The sequence below is a fragment of the Aythya marila genome, assembly GCF_965140915.1.
Source record: "Aythya marila genome assembly, chromosome: 3".
Lineage (NCBI taxonomy): Eukaryota > Metazoa > Chordata > Aves > Anseriformes > Anatidae > Aythya > Aythya marila.
Genome location: NC_139044.1, coordinates 45,694,316 through 45,717,031, shown reverse-complemented (window position 1 = coordinate 45,717,031; position 22,716 = coordinate 45,694,316). Strand labels below are relative to the sequence as shown.

The following is a 22,716-nucleotide window of genomic DNA, read 5'->3' as shown; positions in this document are numbered from 1 at the left end:
GAATTTAGTGCGTCAGCCACAATAACTCATACATCAGAGGTTTTGTACTCCTCATAACTGACATGTGTTTGCACTGATAAAGGTGGTTAGTGGCTGTGGCAGGCATCTGAAACCATACCAGTGATTTGATTCTGAATGAACAACAGTGAAATGATGCAGAGAAGCAGCAGTTATCCATATTTGAATAAATGAAGGGAGAAATTCAAAAACAGATGAGTAGAAAAAAACCCTACTAGCAATTTCTCCTTAGAATAACATTGCTCTCCCAGTTTAGTAGAGACATTCTCAAAAACCCAATGAAAATCCTATTGAATGACTCCTCATAAATAAAACTGCAGTGGCCAAATGTGTCCCACTCAACCAATAAGTCTAACATATAAAAAGATATGCAGGGTCACTTTCTTGGCTGGAATAAACTAATATAGCTCTTGTCAAGTTGATGGAGCTACATAAACGTGTGCCCGCTAGGGCACTGCTTACCTACTACAAACCAGCAGAGCAGCAAGTATTACTGCTTCTGTGGTAAGTTCTGCTACCACTATGGTGCTGTAGCAAGTAATATATTCCAGATTGTTTTTCTGTTGTATTTCCCTGTGAAAGGGGATATCCAGAGTTGTGGAAAATTTTAAGCACCTATTAGTAATGCAGGAATATAACTGTATATATATCGTCTAAAAAAGAAAATCCAAACACTTAAAATAGTCTCAGCTATTAACACAAAATTCAAAACAGCATAATGTGAAGCAGTCTGCTAGTGATTTAGTAGCAGCAGCAGTAGATGTTATGTAAGGCTTCTAATTCACAGCACGCTATATAAATATACATCTCAAAACCATCCTGCTAAACACACTGAATTTTTTACTTTAACATGTGTACACGCTGCCATACAATGACTAAAGGTGACTAAAGGGGCAAGCTCCCCAGGAGCACACAGCAGATCACCACTGGAGCTCCCAGCACTGGGGGCTGGCATTTCTGGTGGGGGACATGGTGCACACAGCAGCAACAATGGTGGCCAGGCCCTCAGCTACCTCTCTGCAGCTCCGTGACACCACACAGCCAGAGTTCTCGTCCCTGCCATGTTAGGACTGTCTAGAAAGGGGAAAGCTTTAGTAGGAATGGAAAGATGTTCTGGACTCTTTGAGGTTTAACTAAAATGCACCTATACTTCATTCATGTAAGTGACATTCATGTGAGACCAGAACGTCTGTGCCATCAGCCACAGAAGAGAGGCATGTGACACTCTCACTCCAACATAAGCCAAAGTACTTATTACATTAAAAACTCAATGATTGGTACCAATCCTGCCTTCTTGGTAATGATCACTCTCATTTACCCGGACAGTAATCTGAAGGAACTTCAGTGTGAGCAGGGATAAGGCTGGGACAAGAGGTTTGCAGGAGCAGCAAACCTCTACTAGAGCAGAGAGACACAAGCCAGACACTTCACTTTCCACCTCTTTGTTACTGATTCTTCCTCTTGTTGCTGCTCTGGAGCTTAATTTACCTCTGATTTGTAAAGGCCATCTCTGTTTTTAGTCTACCCCTGTGTATGAAGAGGTTTTAGCTCTGCACATTGAATCAACCAGGGCAGATTGTGTGGACCAGAAAACAGTGCAGGTGGCACTTCACTCCCACCCAATGTGACCATTAAGTATGTTCCTCAAATGCAATCTAAGACAATATTTCTCAGAGCTATGCTTTTCATGACAACTACAGTGGAGTAGTTGTCAGCTACTCCACTCCAACGTGGGCCAAAGCCTCTGGGCTGCTGCCTACCTAGGTCTCTCTGTGTTTCCTTTGAGATATTGTGTCTTGCCTGAAGACAGCTTCTTCCCTGCTCCTCTCTGTGATGGCCCATGAACTGTTTGAAACTCTTCCTCTGTGCAAGGAATGATTTTCCTTTAAGATATTAATTCTGATTTGAACTAAATGTATACACAAACATCCTCTGTTACAGACTTCATGGAATACTTTCTCTGCTTCCAGCCCTGAGGTTCTGAGAAATATGTAATGCTGCTACTTTTCTATTTCCCTCTGTAGCTGTGTGGTGAAGAACACCAACTCAGAAAGCTCTCAAAATGTATAAATAACTTGACTGAAAGTGTAACAAGAGCTCTATTGTACCTTGGTGGGGAAGAGCTATGAAGCAGAGAAGCTTGTTATTGTCCTTAAGAAAAATAAGAAACTGAACCATAGAACAAATATACTTTATCTCTGTGTATTGGGTACCCATGGATTCAACACATGTAATAGTGTCCTTTGTCCTAGCAATGGGCTTTTTTGTCCTTCAGCTAGCACATCCTTTGTCTCTTTTACTGACTAGCTGAAAGCAAAGTTATATTTTCTTCAGGGGAATTTAGGGTAAAAACCTCATGATATTTTAAAATGAGGCAAACTCCATCAAAGGATAATACTGAACTCTTTCTCTGTCCAGGAAGAAAGGATCAGGGGAGAATATTTTCAAAATCCTATTTAACAAGTCTGGCCAGTTTTTGCAAGTCCTTTTACAAGTCTTTTGTGTAGAAAAAAATTGCCTGATTCTTCCTTATTAATGGTTATTCAATATTTTCAGCTTTCCTGGGGTGGACTGAGGAGTATAAAGGAAAGTGTTGGTACAGTTCTGTATGGGCCAAACCTTGCTGAAAATGGTACGGCATCTATACAGACAGTATGTGTTCATATTTGCTGGCTGCAGTTTTGTGAAGGTATTCATGTGGCTGTGTAGATGAATTTCTTCTTTTGGATCTAGTTATGCCATTACCAGATGTTACAGTCCCCAGCTGTCTGCTACCACCCACCAGCTGGGATTTACAGCCTTCACAGCTCTGCCAAATAAAGGGTATGTGTGAGCACTCCCTAATCTGCTTTGGGCAGAATTAGCCCCGCTAATGTAAATTGCCTTTTTAAACAGCTGAAATTAACCCAGGTGACCTTGTGTGAGGAGGATGCCTGTGTTTCTCACATGCAGCTCTCCATCGCTACAAGTTGCAAGATTGGTAAAGGGCAGGTGGTAGGAGGTGACAACTTAACTGCCTTGGCTGTCTGGAAACTGAGCAGCTTAAAAGAAACAGTGAGAGAAAAGCAATGGAGTGAGTAAGAAGATGGAAAAGGAACATGAGATGCCGTGACGAGAAAAGCTGTAACTGGCCTGAGGAGGAAGGATGGCGCTCTGGCCAGGGCAAACTGGAGCAAGGAAACAGTTCGCTGCTGCTTGAGGCTTCCTGGGCTGGGGAAAAAGGACTTCATGCATCTTTAATGTACAAACAACACTGCATTAAAACGTTTGCTTGGCTCTCACTTGATTTTTCCTCTTAAGTGAAGCAGGACACAAAAGCTCTGTCTAATTGCGTCAATAGAAATGGGCAAGACTAGTCCCCTCCCTCCACCTCCGGTCTTGGGGAAATCAAGCTAACCGTGACAATGCTGGCACTGTGCTTTAACCCTGTCTGCACCACTACCATGGAGTAAAGAAAAAAAACATATATATATATACATATCCATTTTATTTTAGTGAATTTATTCCACCGGAAAACTTCCACTTGCACTGGGATCAACCTCAAATACTGGGAAACATTAAAGATACACCCTGCGGCACTCACATGGGTATAAAGGAGGTTGTGTGGCTTTGACTGAGGAACTTTGGTGAGCTGTGCTGCAGGGGCATCAGGGGTAGCTCTCCTTGGCTGCTCTTTTTGCCCCCAATCCCAAGTGGGATGGTTGCCTGCCTTTTCTTCAACGGCCCCAAGTCACCTTTCCTTGAGCTGAAACTGAGATGTGAGAGTGAATTAGGGCAGTCCTTGTCTCCTGCTCTGTCTCCAGCAGCAGGAAGTCCAGCAGAAGACCAGGGCAGAGACCTGGGCACTGCAATACCTCAAGTGGCCACAGCTGAGGCTGCCAGTGTGTTCAAGTAAGCAGGGCAAGTGAAAGCTACTTTTGATCAGCACCAGGGAACATAGATGGCTTTGTGGAAAAAGCAAGGAGGAGAATAAGAGTTTTATACACTTCCTAAAGATGCTTTATTTCCTCCTACATGGTTTGAAGTTTTTCTAAAACCTGTCTGTAGTATAAGTATGTATTAATCACATTTAAGAAGAGATCCATATAACAGCATGATGTAATGCTCCCTGTAGGAATCTTTTTCTCTCTCTCTCTCTCTTTTTTTTTTTTTTTTTCTTCTTCTTTTTGTTCATTTTACTGGGTGGAGACATGAGGGGAGGAAGAAGAATTAACTCCATATCTCTTTACACATTGTTTCTATGCCATATTTATGCACTGAGTTTCATATCTGAAGCTGGAGGCATGACTGGTGGAACAGGCTATAGCTGGGATACATATCCCTTCTGGAAAAAAGACAGCATAACAACGCACACAGAGATTTTAAACTGACAGCTTCATCTACAATATTAATTCCTACAGAAGTATCACAGAGATAGGCTCTGCAGTTCTGTGAACTGGAAAATGTACAGGTTTCCATTTCAGTAATATTTCCTTCTAAAAATAAGTCCTATTCATGCCAAGCATCTGTTTTAATTTGGTTCCTTTTTTGATGTCAAATTACTCAAGCTGGATGAAAATCACTGCAGAAAGGCTAACATTATTTAAAAAGCCATGGTATAATTTTACATTTAAGATGTCTCCAAGGAGAACTATTCCAAGCCTAATAGTTTCTGAGGGACTATTTGCTGTGCTATTAGTTCTGATTAGCTCCAGAGATCCACTCCCCCTGTCCATGCTTAAATCTTTCAGACAAAAAAAAAATAAAAAAAAAAAAGTGAAATGAATGTTAAAAGAAACAGGACTAATTAGCACTAGTTTTTTGAAATAAGCACTGGCCATCAGGCCGAGCTGTGTGGGTGAGGCATTACGCTTTCTGCACACAGAGCATGCCCATTGCTGACTTTGCACTCCAAAGCTGTCGGTTGCAGCCGTAGCACTAATTAATTGGCACCTAAGCAATTGCACACATTTTCTAAGCACACAAATGCTACCAAAATTTGTTTTGATAGCACCTTTGAAATAGTAAACTCATTTTAGAGAGAAGTCTGCAGTTCTGGAGGCAGAATAGCTGAGTGGGAAAGGCTGTGCACTATTTTTGCCTGCTGTGCACAGCCCTAGCACACGCCTGTGGATCAGACTGATGAGTTTCCAGTCCACGAGATGACTGCAGTGCTACTCCCACCTTCTTTTACAAAAACCTTCAGGGATGAAAACCAGTGTATCATATTCAGGTATTACAAAAGGGGAAAATTATTACATCAATACAGAAGACAAATACGAGAAACAGTTTACACAGCCCCAAAAGAGAAACAGAGCCGCAAAGGAGCAAATGCTGTCCAAAACGCTTAGGTATTTGGCAAGCAAGCCAGAGAAGAGAAACATGATATTACTAAGATGTAGGAAAACTGCTGCCTGATCTTAGGTCTCAGAGAAGATCCAGTTAGGACTGAGAAATATCATCATCTCACATTCTTTAAAAGCTCAGCAATGCCAAGGAGAGAGGCACTGCAAGCTTTGTGAGCAAATGGGAAGCAGTCTGCAATAATCCTTATGCCAGAGGGAACACACAACCACTGCACATCAAAGATTCACTCTGAAGCAGAGTTTAAGAGGTGGTTTGCCCACAGTTCTGCACTTCTATCTGCCTCCTCTGCTTGTTTGCTAAGACTTAAAGAACACCTTGATCCCAGTTAGACAAATGTCACCAGTCAGCAATGGTGTTTGCTGCTACCAACAAGTGTGGTGCTTGTAAAAGTGCTCAAGGCTCTTCTGGCTCTCTGCCCTGCCTTTTTCCAAGTCTTTCAAGCAGAGACCAGTACTCTGCACTGGTCCATCCTTTCTGAAGTTGCAGCTGCAGAGTCCTGCCCATTGAAGACGTGCCCCTCTGAAGAGCTGATTTGTGGTGACACTACCTGTCAGAAATCTCAGCATGCTAAAATGAAACCAATAGGTAAGTGAGGATAAATGAAGTTTGGCAGGTATTTGACTAAACCTAAATCTTACAAAATGAGGACAGTATAAAATATGCTTCATTGCCTCTTGCTATGTTGGGTGAAATTGTACACAGCAACATCCAGCTTGTAAGCCAGACCCTTTAATAAAGTTACTCAAAGTGGGATAGCCAAGGAAGCCTTTAAAATACTCTCGCATATATAAGACCCTAACAGACAGCTTTCTCCACTGCACTTTTCTGTTATTTCAACCATTTTACTGCAATCAGTTTTCTCTCTCCATCATACCTGTAGGATGACAGGGTATGTTCTTTGTAAGCACTCTTCCTGTACCCACCATGGTTTCCCAATTATATTTAAGGGCTTTCCATGCTGTTTCTTTGACGAGTGTTAGATGAACAGCTCTCTGGAAAACAACCCTATGCAAATCCAAAGCATCACAGAAATTTGCGCCTAAATCTGTTCCAAAACCTGTATGTTCTACATGGCACCCTACATCCAGCTGAGTCTGTTGCCGCTCTACCAGCTTAAGTATCCTTCAGACACTGGAAAGAATCTTTCACTTAAGTGTTTGAATAATACGATCTCAAGAATCCTGGCTTAATAAACCAAACTTAATGGGAGAATGCGGTAAGCGTTCTCTCTAGTTTATTAAGGTAAGGAAGGGTCTTGCCATTCTGACCCTGTACGTTGTAAGGCTACATCTCCACTAATGACAGATGTGACTTTTGTGCGTGCAAGGGGGAACATGTCTTGGTCATTTTACTGAAGAGTCTGTTTTACCAACAGGTCTCATGACCAGACTTTTTCCTTAAACTCCCTTTTTTTAGCTTCAAGACATTTTGTCTTGTCTTTCCACCTTCAGCAACTGAATTGTTGTCATCCATAATTTATATCACCTTAGAGATATTTATAGATTTTGATCGCATCCTATTGGACTCAACTGTCTTACATCATATAAATTTGTAGCTGTCTTGATAGAAATTGCCTTGCAATTATTGCATATTGCCTGCTATTCATTTTTCAGATTTTATCTAATTTGTTTATCATCTATCTTAAACCAAGAACACCAAAATAGTACCATTTTTACTTGTTGTTATTGTTGTCATTCATGCTTTCTACTTTCAGCACTAATCTCCTGACATAACCATAATATAGGTTATGGGGAAATTGTTGTAGAGCCAACTATATACTACTGTGTATCTTCCTGATTTCAGAGAAGGATATCTACTCACACCAACCAACTAAAACATCAACAGAAGGGCAACATGAAGTTTAAAGAAATCATGAAACAACTCTGGTATTCATACAGCATTTGGTGACTGTCACTCACTGCTATTATCACATAAATAGATGTATATAGCAAGTGTAATTACACATGCCTGCTAAAAACAGCTCTCAGGAGTTACTGACTTCTCTTTATTGATAGCATGTTGACATCATTTCTCCACTGTTATAGCATTTTTATAGCTCATTAAAATGCACCTTCTCCCCAGTCTGTACATCCCAAAACACAGTGAGATAGATGTACTTTCACTGCACAGCAATTACCAGAATTATATACGAACTCTAGGATTTACTAGGTCTCCAGCAGAAACTAACCTGTATCCCAGAGGCAGACACAGACGGCAAAATTTAGCTTTGCTCACAGCTGGGGAACATTTGGAGCCAAATAGTTGGTTAGTACATTACAGAGATAGGAAAAAAGACATGAAATTCACACGTTTTGAAATCCAAATTCCACTGTAGTATTGGCATCTGCAAGATTGATCTTGTCATTTGAGACTATCTCTACTGTATGTTTTTCCTCCTCAGGGGGGAGAGAAGTGCATACCCTGTCCTTTTATTCACTCATTTGCCCTGTCTCTAACAGCATGTGAGAAGTAAAGATCTATAAGATTTAACCATGTAGGTAGTCTCTTGACCTGGAAAAGAAAGTACTTGGCATCAAATTGTTGAAGCTGGCCCCAGTCCACCTCTGCATTGTTTGGGGCAGACAACATACTGGGGGTAAAACAGGCCATAGCAACAGCAGTTTTTACTTTGGCTGTTATTTTCCAGTATTCTCTCCTTGTGGGGGGAGAAGTCAATCTAAATCCAGCTTGAAAGCTTCGCTATAAGTAGGGAGCTAAGCTTGAAACCAATGCAATTATTCCAAGTAAAGAAAAAAAAAATATTCTGGAATGCACTAATTGCATCAAATCTCTGGCAGATTTTGAAAAATCTGATTCACCAAAATCTCTAGCATTTCCTTTGTTTTCCAAAAGAGTGCTCTTAATCTGTTTAGGCTTCCATCACAGCCTTTTTTTTTTTTTCATCCACAGAAATCCCTCCATCTGCTCTAGCATCAGTCTCTTAATTAATTGACTTATTTTCTTTAGATACTGATGCGATTGAAATAGTTTGATCTGATTTTCCTTTGCTTCTGATCTTACTGTTACAGTTGCACCCATTTGATGCTTGCAAATGTGATCAACTCTGCCAGTTTCCTTTGTTACTAAAAATCGTTATGCCTGCTTTAGTCAGGATGATCAAAATTCTAGCAGAAGAATCTGAAACACATTAGCGGTCCATCAGAGGAGAAACACTCTTCCTCTCTCTCTCCCCAGTGTTCTCTTCTTTATACCAGAGTCTTATAAAACATTCAGAAGAATGAGCAGTATACTTACTTGTATTTCATAACTTTATACTTTCTTTCACTTGAGAATGGGATGGAAAAAAATCCTAAGAGTAAAATTTTAAAAGTGCCTCAGGGTATGTACATGCAGTAGAATATAATGGAAAGATTTCCTAAAGCCCAGTCTACCTGCACTGACCCAGACAGGTTCTTACTACTTTTAGGGTAGACTCAGTGTGCAGGAAATATATCTGTCTGTAAGCTTTTCTGTTGCATGGCATTGATATGCTCTCAGTAGTTTAGATGTGGTAAGTCTCAATTCTTAAATATTGTATTTAGAAGCCTGAGGGCAGTTCTAAAATAGACATAGATTTTATTATTAGCATTTTATTCTTACAAATTACATGAAAGAAAAGGCGAGAGCCATGAAGAAAAATCTGTTCTGAAAGTTGAGATTGGATTTACAAAGGTAGCTGGGTGCCCAAAGGTGCAGAGAAGTCTTGGGAGGGATTTCCAAAAGCCTCTCAGTGAGCAATGTGCCATGTCTCACTGAACACTGAAAAGAATTAAATTACAGTTCTGTTCAAGTGTTTTTATCATGCCAATGAAGAAGCTTCTTTGCACTGCTACACATCTAATTAGCTTTATAAGATGGCCTCCAATTAGTTGCAGATGGCCAGCAAAAGCAAAAGGGATGAAATGTTTCTGACAAATACATGCTGCTTTTAGATTAGGAAAAGTTTTGTTTGTCAGTGTGGATTTTCTGGCAGTAGCTCTGACTCAAGTTACTCTGGCTCAGTACTCTGCTGTCTCAGTGTGGCACTACACAGCGATAGTAAATAAGGCCTAGTGAGTGGCATTCTCCATGGAGGGATTATTTATCCGGTGACATTACACGCTTCTTCCTGCGGTGATGCTACCACGTCATTTCCTAAACTCCTTCATCTCTGCCAGTGTCCCCTGGGGAGAAGGGATGATGCTCTCTGACGTGTCAGCAGTCGTTGCTAACAAGGGAGCTTTTAATGAGCTGGTACCAGACAAATGGGGAAGCTGCCTATCATACAAACTATCGCTGTAGATATTTTTTCCTGTGACTGTTATATATTAGAGAGCATGGAGAAAATTATACTTACTGAAGACTCTAATTACAGTGATTTCTATAGAGAAAGTTAAAGGATGCGTGTCAAAAGGGACTGATATGTAATTATGATAATGCCAGTTGCAACTCCTGTGCTATCTAATTACTTGAAATGGGTGGCATTGAGCAGTCATTATGAAAGTGAGCTACTTTTATAACAAAATGATATAATCTTGATATCAAATAGAGACAAAAATGAAAGGATAATAAAATTAGTATATTTGTATGAATAATAATCAAACAGGCAGCAGTCAATGTGCAAACAGAAAACCACCAACTGTCTCCAAGCCCAAATCTGTGCTACACTTTTGACTCACTCTGTGTCAGAAACTGAGATGCTGTGTGTGTTGGTAGTCAAACTGATAGTCAAACTCAAAAACTACTGGCATGACAAGAAAAGAGTGGAGGGAGAAAAGAATAAAAAGAGAAAAGATTAACAGAAATGGAAAAGAGCATAAACCTAGCAGTCAAAGGGCTAACCTCTCCTGGGCCCGGCTTTGGGTTTCTCCACGTGTTGAGTTTGCTCTAGATTCTCTAATATACTCCAAACCCACAACCACTGGGTAGGTGCTGGACCCTTTTGGATTTATGCAATCAGACATCTTTGACGATAGAGGTCTTTATATTTTGGTTTTGTGCTGTATTTGTATTACATTGATAAAGCCGTCAGCAGTACTTGATATACATAAAATAGTAAAATTATTAGTTTAATTTAACTCACATTTTGTTCACCACAGATGTCATTTAATTGCACAGAATCCATACCTACTATAGTCTAATGCCATCTGTTCACAAATGAACTGGTCATTGGAAAATGAGTTTTTCCATTCATTAAAAATGAAAATCCTAGCATGTTCATACAAAAGCCCACAGACCTGCTGGTAGGTCTCTGCTCCTAATTATGGTATAGCCTAGAAAAATAATCTGTTATTTGAACGACATCAACAAATTGTCAATTATTAACAGTTCCCAGAATTTTGTGGGCACCACTTGGAGAAAACAAAACTTTCAAGGGCTTTAAAGGACAATGCACTATCTTCAGTTTTGCCATGGAAAATAAGAGTGTATAAAAAGTTTAATATTATTTTGTTGAATACCTGCAGCTCACTTATCTCATGGACTGCAATTTGGATCACTTCTTTAAACTCTCATCTTCTTATTTAAAAGCACAGACACAATTTCATTTAAAAACTAAGTTTGCATATTTTACTACAATTTTTAACATACAAAAAATAGAAAGGCAGTTGACTACAGTACTTAATTTACTGCAATACTACTAAATATATTTCTCTATGTACTGATTTCAAGGAACTACTTTTTGTCTTATACTCATTTAAGCAATCTGTTCCTACGAGATCATACAGAATGAAAGGATCTGACTTAACTGTCTGTGTCCTTCCAAATTCATTATTCTAATTCCTCATTTAATCCAATTTTGCCTCTTTTTGGTACAAGAACAAAATCACTAAATACGTTTCTAACATATGAGTGTTTTAATTAGTACTACTTTCTCCCAAAGAAAATTCAGTGTTTGGAACTTTTCCTCTGAGATTTAACCTCATGATCACTTGCTACATACACTAGACTTTTCTGCCCTCTGTAAAAGCTGCACACTATTAACCAACAGCACTTAATGGAGGTTGTAATTTAGCCCAATGACTGTGACCTTCCAAAGCAGTTCTGCTGGAGAGCCATTCTTTCCTATCAGAACAGATTTCCTCCTACATATATCCTTGCAGCTTCCTGGCTGCTGGCTGCTGTGACATATAGTATTGCTTGACCAGCTCTGAAGTTCACTGATTTGTCTTTAAGATCCAACTAATTTCCACTGAATTTACATTTTGAATCTCTACTGAAGCTTGTCTTTTGCTCCTTTGTGTAGCATGCTGGTGCTGAGTGTCAAGAAGACAAAAGGAAATCTAATTATTTGAAGGTGACTACGTTTTTCACTGGCATATCTCTCTTATTACAATAAGAACTGCAAGAACTAAACTTAAGAAGAACAAAATTGTGTTTTGCAATCAAGTGGGAATCAATTTTGCAATCATTTTATGTGTTATTTTGTTTATTTATGATGATTCAATGTAGGATCAAAATCATAATGTATTATGTAATCATTATGTAGGATAAAAATCATATGTAGAAGGCAAAGAGCATGGCTGGAATGATTATCAGAATTTCCTTGAAAGGGTTTTTTCCATTTTACTTGATGAGATTTAGGTGTGAGAAATAATGTAAGACTTACTGTTAACCCCCTCATCTTTTGAAAGAAAAAAAAAACGGGCAACACTGACAAGAAATAAACCAACTAAATATCCACTGACCACACTGCTGCCCAGGCAGACAGAGCAATGTCAAACCACATTTCTGGCACCTGCTAGAAGGATTTCTTACCTTCACCGCAAACTCTGTTTCTGTTGCTTTATGAACACATCTCTTGCACACTGAATAGGAGCCAATTCCTATGTCCTCCTTGATCTCATATCCATCTGTAAAGTGAATATTGTTCCCATGTAATTGCTATAGAGAAAGACAAAATAAGGAAATCAGGACATGGGTATGTAAACACAAGGACTAGCCTAGTCTTAAGGAAGTGCTTGATCTCACCTTCTCCACAGAATTCTCCTGTCTTAGTTGGTTTTCTAAGTCCAGATAAAAATAAAAAATCAGAAGCCCTTTACCTAAGCAAGTGTATCCCAACACTTTTTACCACTTTTCAGTCTGGAAGATGGAGTTGCTCATGTAGAAGTAATGGCAAAAAAAAGCAGTGATTTTCTAAACTATTTATGGAATGCAGACAACCACTTCCTATTAGAAATTCAGAGGGAACTGTGGGCCCAAATCTCTTGGCAAACCCATAATTCTTGACAATATAAACTTGTTTCTAATTAAAAAATACTTAAAAAACTAATTTCTAACTGAAGGGCCAGACTGCATAAACAGCTAATAGCTTCACAGGTTTTAAAACAGATACCCCACATATGGGGTGTATCTCCAGTCCAGTGGAGGTCTTGTTAAGAATATGTATTACTATGAATTCTGTGTGAGAGAAAAAATATCATGTTAAGCCAGCATAACTTAAGAAAATATGTTTCTAGTGAAAATAATATGACAGTACTTTAAAACTTCTTATTTTATTATTGAGCGGTATAAAATGAATTATGGCACCACTAGTTCATATGCCCTTTGGAATGCATTTGGGCAGGTGGATTGGTTAGGTGGTGATGGCTTTCCAAAGCCCAAATCTGAGGCCTTGCTGCAAACACCGTTTCAGGACTCAAAAAATGACCAGCAGCTCTACAAATCCTCTAGGATCTTCTCTCTGAAAATGTATGTTCCTTAGTAAAGTTCACATAGAACCTTCTAGGACATGTAACCTTGAAAGACATGCAAATGTGAAATTCAATACATTTTCACACACACACACACACACACACGCACCATCTGGGATGTAATTGCTTGGTTAATAATTCACTTAGTAGTGCATAAGAGAGTCTTTAAGAATAAACTATAAATTATTAAAGCAAGCATGAAAACTGATGCCACAGACAGAGACTCTCCTCTTGAAGCAAAGTACCTCTCACTGTGGGCAAGGGAGGAACTCTTTCGTTATGGGAAAATTTGCTGCCTTTTTGAGCACTGCAATTCCTCTCCTGCTTCACTGTTCCTCTGCTCTGTTGAGCCATTTGTAGCAATTTATTTCTGGTTTACACTAATGGGAAATTACAATAAGTGGAGAGCATGTCATAGGGGAATGTCAACAAGAAACCAAGTGTCTGGCAATTTTCTTCCCTCATCAAGACACTCTGGGTTATGTGAGTACAACCGGGCTCTTGTGCAAGCACAACAAGAGCAGAGTGGCCTTTTACATCCAAAAGCTTGGGCTCCATGTGTGTGGGAGCCTACAGGAGTCATTCATTAAGCCCCTCTGCCAGCACAGACTGTATAACACAGTTCAAGACAAAACTATTGAGAATGACATCGTTTACTGAAAAAACAGCACTCCATTACCTGCCCTGTATGCACAACTGGAATAGTGCGTCAGGTATTCGGAAGTGCATTTCATTTGAGCTGTGATAAGGCGTGATCCCTATTTCATTTACAGGAGAGTGGAGAACATGAATATAAAAATAAAAGCATTTGGAAAAAAAAAAAATCTCATTTTCCATCTCCTACATGCTGTGTAGAAACAGATGAGGGTTGGGTAGCTGTGAAATCCTGAGACAGTTTAAATACAAATTACACATTTGTATCTGCCCATCAAATGCAAAGTTTAACATCAGAATCTGTACCTGTACAATTGGATGAACAGTGATTTTGTGCACATCTTGCTGTGCAGGCTCCTGCACCAAGTTAGAGGCAACAAAGCTGAACCCTCTGAAAAGATGATGAGCATTGGCACTTGGAGGAACACCTGGGGAATCTGTAGAAGGAAGAAAATTATTTCATGAGCTGCACAAAGGATTAGAAGTAATGGCACAGTACCTGCAATAGACAAAGTCACCCCTGCCAGTCAGCAGCAGACTGCTGAACTGGTAGACACGCATGAATCCAATTCACCTCCATAATCAAAACTTTGATGTGCCTTCTCTGTCCCTTTTCTCTGGATCTGAACAATGCAGGGATATTATCTGCAAGGATCTTGGATACAGAGGTCTGTTTTTTTTTTTTCCACAGTGGCTGTCCTTTCCATTAGGAAGCACTGCCTGTGCCAGGAGTCTTCACACAGAGAGAAGGCACAGGACAGTGAGGCGAGAGGAAAGATGGACTGCTCAAGGCAGTGCACCCCTTTGGCTTAGCAGAAGTTCTTCAGAGAGTGGAAAAAAGCTATGGGATGCTTTATCTGTCCTTTGTGGCACACTGACTACAGAAATTACAAAAGCTAGGGTAATGTGGTGTGTTGTGTGGGCGACAAGAATGCAAAGACATGAAGCAGGTGTAAAAGCACGATGTTCCAGCAGTGGTGGTTTGCAATCTCACAAGAGTCTTCCTGGAGCAGCTTTAGGAGCTGGGACCTACTCCAGTGAAGAGGTTGGTTTTGTCCTCAGGTGAACAAACTATCTGGGGGTGTTTTAACTAACTTCCCCACTCAGCAGAGGAATGTCTGAAGTTCATAGAGCCCTGAATTTTTCTGCCTATGGAATGAAACAACCAGAGAACAGTCCCTCTAATCTATGCCACCACTCACTGAGAGAAACATCCCACCAAAGCAAGAAGAGAAGAGGTGTGCTTCACTTAAAATTCTGAGATGCTTTGAAGAAATCTTTCTCCCCAGTGTATGTTCTGTCCTGGGCATTTCCTTAACCAGTAAGAGCAGCACTACAAACCATTTCTGGGGAGCTGGCTGGGTGTTTTGATACATATGCTGTGCAAATTTGCTCATCTTCTAGTCATTCTTTTACCCACTCTCCTTTGTATTTCCTCCAATGCAACATGTGATTTACCATGATGAGGTTTAGTCCTTCTGAAGCCATAATATGGTAAAAATAAATTATCTGCCCAGAAATAAACAAAACTGGGACTGCAGCTAATTCTACATCTCATTACAAAGTCTCCTCAGCTTTAACCGGAGTCAGAAATAAGTACAGCAAGTCTGACCTCACTCCAAAGCATGTGAAAAATCTATGTGTTTTTTGGTAAAATGATGTGGGCTATTTGTTTATCTCAGAGTGTTGATGCATACTGCCCTTGCAAATACATGGATGAATCACACCAGAACTCTTGCATCACTGGGTACTTCTCACAATGGCAAATATACTACAGCAATTTTCTGAGAGAGATTAATTAAGGGGAAAAAAAATATTTGCTTTGAAAAGGGAATGTTCAGATCTGAACACTCCTGATTTTTAGGAAAGCTGTGATCCAGCTCCAAACCACAAATGTTAGGTCATCTTTATTTAAAATAACTGTTCCTTCATAATTCCCCACTAATCTCTTTATCAAACACTGTAAAAGAGCTACTTATTATTTGGTGTTCAATATAAAATATTCATCACCACTGACTGATATGCCCATCATATGAACTAAATGTTAAAACACTAGTGTTAAATACAAAACTGTTTTTAAATCATGTTAACTAACTGTGATAGTTATGAATTATAATTTTCACAGTCTTAATAAATCCAGAATCACTTCATATATCTGAATTAGAGCCACGTGCAAACACCAGTCTCATATAATGTTTACCTTCCTAACTGTGAAAGCCATAATGCTTTGTCCCACTTATGCATCTCACATTACACGACTTATAAAGAGTTCATAAATCTTAAGTAATTTACATCAATATGCTTCACTAGGGTTAGTAAACATTATTTTCTTATTTGCAGAAGAGGAGATTTAGATACCTGAGGTATAATCTTACACACTTTTTCTCATCAGTAAAGCCAGCTTAATATGTCTTGCTGGTTATGGAACCCCGTCACTTAAAATAACACAGCCATTTGTGGACTGAACTCTGAGTTGGATCACCACAATGTCTTGGTCTGATCCTTGTTCAAATCACCACTTCTTACCTGGATCACTTCAGTTTCCTGCTCCCTATTAGGCTCAGGGACAGATAGCTGAGTCAACATAAATGAAATTTTGGTCCACAGTGGTGGACTTCAGAAACCAGAGGCCAGAAAAAAACACCTCCAACTCAGATGAATCCCTGAGAAAAGTTAATGTGAAACCATATCTGTAGAAAGCTGTTTCAACCTCCAGGCCAAAGAAAGCTTTCTATGATAGAGCAAACAGCAAGACTGGCAAGGTACTGGATCCAGAACTTTGACATGAACCTGATGCTAGGCAGTAGAGTTTATTCATAAAGACACGCTCCTTGTAATTACTCTCTTTGGTAATATGCATGTGCTGCCAATCTGCAAGGGTTTTTCTATTGCTCTGGAACTCAAAATTGTACAGGAACTCCCATTTGGAAATTATAGGGTTTGGTTCTCAGGCCACTTTTCATAACAGCATGAACCAGAAGCCATGGCAGTCCATCCCCCTACTCTAGCTCCCACCCCAAGACAAACCTTCTCAGTCAGTGTCTTGCATGAGATACTAAACTGAATGAGGCAATAGCAACAACACATACAGTGTAAAATATAATCCTGGACATCAGCACATGCATGAAGTACAAGGGTTTTCATGGCAGCACAATGGATGATGTGTGAATTTCCAAAACAATCCAAAATCTTAGCTTTTCTTTGAGACTTTCCAGGGAAGTGGCCTACACTTTTCTCGAGATCAGACTAACTTGTACTCTTCATTATTTTAGAGAAATGGCCATGTGGGTCCTCTGAAATCTGAACTAAAGCTAAAATCAGAAATATGAAAGTGTGAAATATATTTGCCATGTTTCCAAATACCCAGAGTAAACCTTTTTTTTTTTTTTTTTTTAAATATACATTGTGTAAGACTGCACATTCTCAACAAACAAACAAACAAAAAAACACAACCCCAAACTAAAACACCCTAGGAACCAAGACTAGAATATATGTCTAGCAAGAGGCAATGTTATAACTGGGATTACCCTTCTGAGGTTACTGATATTCTTGTTTTGATGTTTTGTGCAGCAACCAAGATATATTGCACAAAATGTGATATACTTGTTAGGAAAGAGAAATTATAAGAGCAACATCCTCACTACAAGAATTTTCTAAGTATTGTAGACCAAATTCCCCTTCAGCATAGTTCCACTGATCTGAGAACCTGATGATTCTTTACTATTACTATTACTATTACTATTTACTATTACCATTACTATTAACCATCCATTACTATTAACTTCCAACAGTCCACAGTCTATGTCAGTTAATAATTAAAGAAAACACCTATGGAATATGTATTTAAATACTACCTTGCAGAGATTCAAGGTTCTTTGAAGTTGAGATAACTTAAAACAGTTGAGGTAATTTAAAACAGATAAATTCAGCTAACATAAACAACAATAATAGTAATAAAATAGCAAATCAACTATTAGTTTTACTCTAAAAAATGCAGATATTAATGTCTGCAATATGAAGATGTTATTGTGGTAATGTGAAGTTGGTGAAATGTTTTATGAACTTCTTTTCTTAGAAATGCAAACTACTCTGCTTTCTGCTGAACATTGCAAAATCCAGCAATCCTATGGGTGATCAGACTTTTTGACTCAGTTGGAATGGGGAGGGAGAGTATTGCTGAATCACTAAAAAGATCAGTCACCCATGTGCAATTGCACTAACCTGTGGGGGTCCGAGATGTGAACTCTGGATCAAAATGAAAGGTGTCTTCTGGTCGTCCCACTGCAGGCTTGAAAGGTGGCTTGATTTCTTTCCTGTATAGTTTCTACAAGAAGAACAGACCACAGTCAGCAACATAACAACAAACTCTGTACCTTCAGTACCCACATATATGCTCCCCTTTGTTTATCATGTCCTTTGTCATCTCAGTGCCAACCTTCAAGACTGACAAAGAAGATGATAAAGTTCTGGTTCTTCCCTGACTGGTAGGTTCTTCCCTGACTGGTAGGCTTAAAATCCGTGCTCTGGATGGTCCCTGCAGTTTTTACTTACTAGAACTTGGCATATAAACACAGATATTTCTGGTTGAACATGGACTGATGGAATATTCTGTCTGGGGCATCTGAAAATTCATTGATCTTATGGGCAGGGCTGGCACATGCAATGGTAGCACCAAGAAACTGCACATGGGTGAGTTCAGCATCACAGCAACGACAACGAGCACAAATAACCACTAGGAAGTGGTGACTGCTTTAGCATTTATTAGTATTTATTATTTGTGAAGAACTAGCAATATGTTGGGTGCTCTGCCAGACGGAGCTGAGCAACAGGCTTGGAGCTCACAACCTAAACAAGCGATTTGTTCTTTTGGCATATCTGGTAAAATGGAAGGGGTTTAGTAGAAGAAATTCCCATCAAAACACAGTAGGAAGAAAGCACTGCAGATGGACATGAAACCATGTTAAAGGCCTAAATGTGCTTGTGCAGAGGAGAAAAAACAAGGAAAAAGCTGAGGAAGAGCAGAGTGTATAAACAGGTAAGGACTGCAAAGTGAGTGAGGGGCATGTAGGGGAGTATGTAAGTAACAGTCACACGTATGCATGGCAATACTCTGCCTTCATTACCAGGGATTTTCTAGCCTCTTTACTCATGCTTAGCAATGGTTAAGAAATTGCTTCACTGTGCTTCTTTGTAAGCATTCATATACACACATGTGCATGCACTCTGGGAGATTAATAAACCAAAGCTCAGTATGTCTGAATCTAACCTGAAGCCTACAGAGGTTAATGGAAAGAGTCCTATTGATTTCAGCAATATTTGCATCATCTCTCCTCGAACTGGCAAAACCTGAACACCATGCTGATGGCAGCATGACAGCATGACAGAGCTCACAGTTGACTCCCTGCCCCACGTTTCCATCCCTAGGCTGTACTCTCTTTCTAGCAATGCTTTTGTTCTCAGATTTCAAAGAGCTGAATTAGTTGCCACAGACAGCCCCCAATAATTAACATGTCTAAGCAAAAATATACATTTCTTTCAAACTTTTAGGTCACAAAATTGCTAGAGAGCAATTTTATGACTGCCTGCAATATGTATTTTCAGGTTAACTCAAAAAAAATTCATAATGAGCTGATTTTTCAGAATATTTAATGGAGATTAATACATGTTTGTCCAGTTCTCAGCATACAGGAAGAGTCTTTTATCTCTGCCTTTTTTTTTTTTTTTTTTTTTTTTTTTTTTTTGTGGTGAATTAACTTCTATAATATAAAGCATGCGGTCAAACCCAAGATATATATACATCAACATAATTTAAACTTCATTTTGCATAGATTAATGGTTCTTGAGGTAGGACATTCTGCAGCATAGTATTAGCATTAGCATAAAGCAGATGTTTGTGGCTGAATTATGATTCCTTGGAAAAGTGGAATGGTGAGGCTGGAAATGACTCTGCAATAATTAATGGCCATTTCAACATAAAAAGTTCTTGCTTGCGTAAAACTGCTCCGTATCTTCTGAGAGAAAAAGAGATGAATAATTGCAGTGAGCCACAATGGAAAGCCAGTCTTCCAAATAATTAAAAGCCAGTTGCGATCTTAAGCAGGAAGTGTCAGTCATCAACTGAAAAGTATCAACCTAGTAATTAACATATATGTTTTTCTGTCTGCACAGAGCTTTAAAAGAGCACTCAGCACCTACTGAGGGTCTCTCTGTTGCTAGGATGTCACCTTGCGAAAGCTATTTGCTTCCAGCTTCCCTTTATTTGTCTTAATTCACAACTGCAGTCCTTTTACTGCAGAAAGCAATATGGTCACACACACGCTTCCTTTTTGAATCAAATGCACCCCTCATCCTGTGAGGTCCAAAAATTGGAAAACATTTTACAACTGTACATCATTCGTGAACTGCACTCGCTCTTGATTATCGTAACCATATTCTCCCTGGCCTCTCAATTCTGCACCCCCCCATCTGCAGTTTCTTAAGTGCTGCTGGATCCACATTTGTGTTTTGAATCCCTAACCCACATCCTCCACTACTAAGGAGGGATTTGAGATTCATCATGACTCACAAGCCACCTAAAGATGTGTAATCACAAATCCGCTTGTTGGGAGGGGATGGAAACAAAGAAGTTTCTTGTGTGGGAGAAAGGAACCTCCTCTGAGTGTAAACTGGACGACACCCTTTTCCATTTCCTTTTCTACATGCAATAAAAATTGTTTCTGGTCTTTCTGACCAGACGATTAGGAACAGCAAAAGGTAAACTGCCTACAACATTTTTCCCAGGCTCTTGAATCAGGTAGCTAGATGGAATCATTGAGGAACAAGAAAGAGCAAAGCAGTGTCATCTGTGGGCTTTGCCACCCCACACTGGCTGCACTGTCCTGAGAGAACCAGTACAATCAAAGCCAATTCTCTGAAGCAAACTAAACCACAATGCAGAGTTAAATGTGAAAGCTTGCTGCAGGCAGAGAACATCTTCCTTTAATGTCCTTTAAATGTCCTGTATCTTGTCTACTCCAATATACAAAGTGACAGAAACTGACCTAAGAATACAGGAAGAATCACAGCCATTGTCTTCCATGTGAGCAGAGAACAAATCTCTTGGAGGGTTTGAGATCCTTCTGGACTTTCCAAGAATATTTCTCATTTTATGTGAAATGTATTAACTTATTATCTCTTACCATGCTCCCAAAATTATTCAGGGTTGATGGACCAACCAAAGTGGCAAATGACAGAGCAAGGTAACTTTGAAATCTTTCAACAGTTTGGTGTCAGTCTGTAACAGAATTGGGTACCTCCTGCTCTGAAGATGTTTCTCATTGTAGCTTGGTTAAGCCAATGTTTGGCTGCTACCAAAAAGCCCACCTGCTTTCTCTGCTTGCATTGTGTCTGCACTGGCATTCATATGATATTGTTGTGTACCAGGATTTTCACAGAATTATCTTTCTACTGGCATAGCTTGCTGAACTTGTTAATCACAGCATCAGACAAGAACCAGAGACGGTGCAAAAACGGAGATAGGTGGCTGCTGGTGTGCACTGTGGCACGGTGCCATGCTTTTGGTGCCACTACAATTTCAGCTTAGCTGGACAGTAAAATAACATCCTCCTTCCCTTCTGTGCACTGTGACTCCTCTGAATCACCTACACCTCTGTGACAGAACTCTCATGCTGTCCTTTCTGGCTGAGCTCTCACAGTCCCCTGTGGGACCATTTCCAAGTGTGCATCAACGGAAATGTACTGCAGCCCATGGGCTGGGCTCAGAGCAGGGACCAGAGACAAGAACATGGGTTGCAATCTCCACATGGCACTCTGGCAGCTCAGCAAATGCTGAAGCAATGTGAACTTAAACATTTCTCTTTTGCTAAGTCAACATGTGAATATGTAAAATACAGGAACTTTCAAATTGAATTTATTTCCAGAACCTTGCAACCCACAATATAACACTATATTTCAACATCTTTTCTGATTTGTGGATAAAGAAAAATAAAATAAAAATAACTAATTTTCTTGCAGGTCCCAATGATCTTTTCTTAATATATATCGCCAGATCCCTGATATGAGCTTCATCTGAACACACCTCATCAGCTGGGACTCAAACAATACACCAAGGAGACCAGTAACCAAATGCTGGACATATGTCTGTCCTTTGCTATTTATAAGCAGTTAATTCACCATTATCGTAAAAAAAATGCAGAGAAACAAATGCCTGTATACGTGCCTTGAAAATGTCAAAACCCCCAAAACAATAAAAACGACTCCCATCCCCCATTAAAAAAATAAATAAAAAAGAAAAAAGTTTAATTTAGTCGAAATCTATTTAGTCATTTCCTCAATGGTTTCTTTAATGAAAATTGAATTACTACTTAGACACCTTCCAGAAACTGAAAGATGCTACCCTCCACAGTGACGCATTCATAGTGTGAGAATAAACTCCCTTGATACATACACCTGTCACGGAAAACCTAATAGGCAGACAAAAGGATGAACTACCTCCTAAAATGTTTGTCCTCCTCTAGATTAATGACACAATGTTATTGCCTACAAGCGATAGAGAAGTTAGTAGAATTCAGACCTTGGGATCAACTTTTGCTGTTTGCATAATCTGTAATTAAATGATTCGCAATTCCAGATCACTTTGATCTCTGATTAATATTAGAGGAAAAAGAACTTGTGTCTGCTTTCTTCTCACTCCTTCCCAGCAGTATTTGACAGTTCATTTTCTAGGATGTCAGTTGCTCCAGTTACAATTTAGCCTGTCATCTAAATAGAAACCACTGCTTTAGTCCAAGTCCTCTGCCTGCAGTCTGCAAAAACAGATTTCATTTTTTATTTTCAGAGAAAAGCCAGAAATTCTTTAAGCATGACCTGGAAAGAAGAAACAGAAGTACAAATACCAAGAGCCAGGCTGTGCTTTCTAAGATCCATTGACTGAAATTATCTGAGGTCAACCCAATTGGGGCCTGCTTGTCTTAGGGAGAAAAGGGGTACATATGTAGTAAGCAGGTAAAACTTGGAAGGAGCTGTG

At 39.5% G+C, this 22,716-nt stretch overlaps 1 protein-coding gene across 2 annotated transcripts in view; it reads right to left on the bottom strand.

Annotated features, from left to right (window-relative positions):
* The window catches only part of RPS6KA2 (ribosomal protein S6 kinase A2), a 219,511-nt gene that overhangs the window by 15,552 nt on the left and 181,243 nt on the right, over nt 1-22,716 (bottom strand). For both annotated transcript variants that reach the window (XM_082755701.1, XM_082755700.1), the window contains exons 12-14: nt 17,913-18,015; nt 13,998-14,128; nt 12,100-12,225 (exon numbers count right to left, since the gene is read on the bottom strand). In XM_082755701.1, coding sequence (XP_082611827.1) covers nt 12,100-12,225; nt 13,998-14,128; nt 17,913-18,015 — 360 coding nt within the window. The remainder of the gene's footprint in view (nt 1-12,099; nt 12,226-13,997; nt 14,129-17,912; nt 18,016-22,716) is intronic.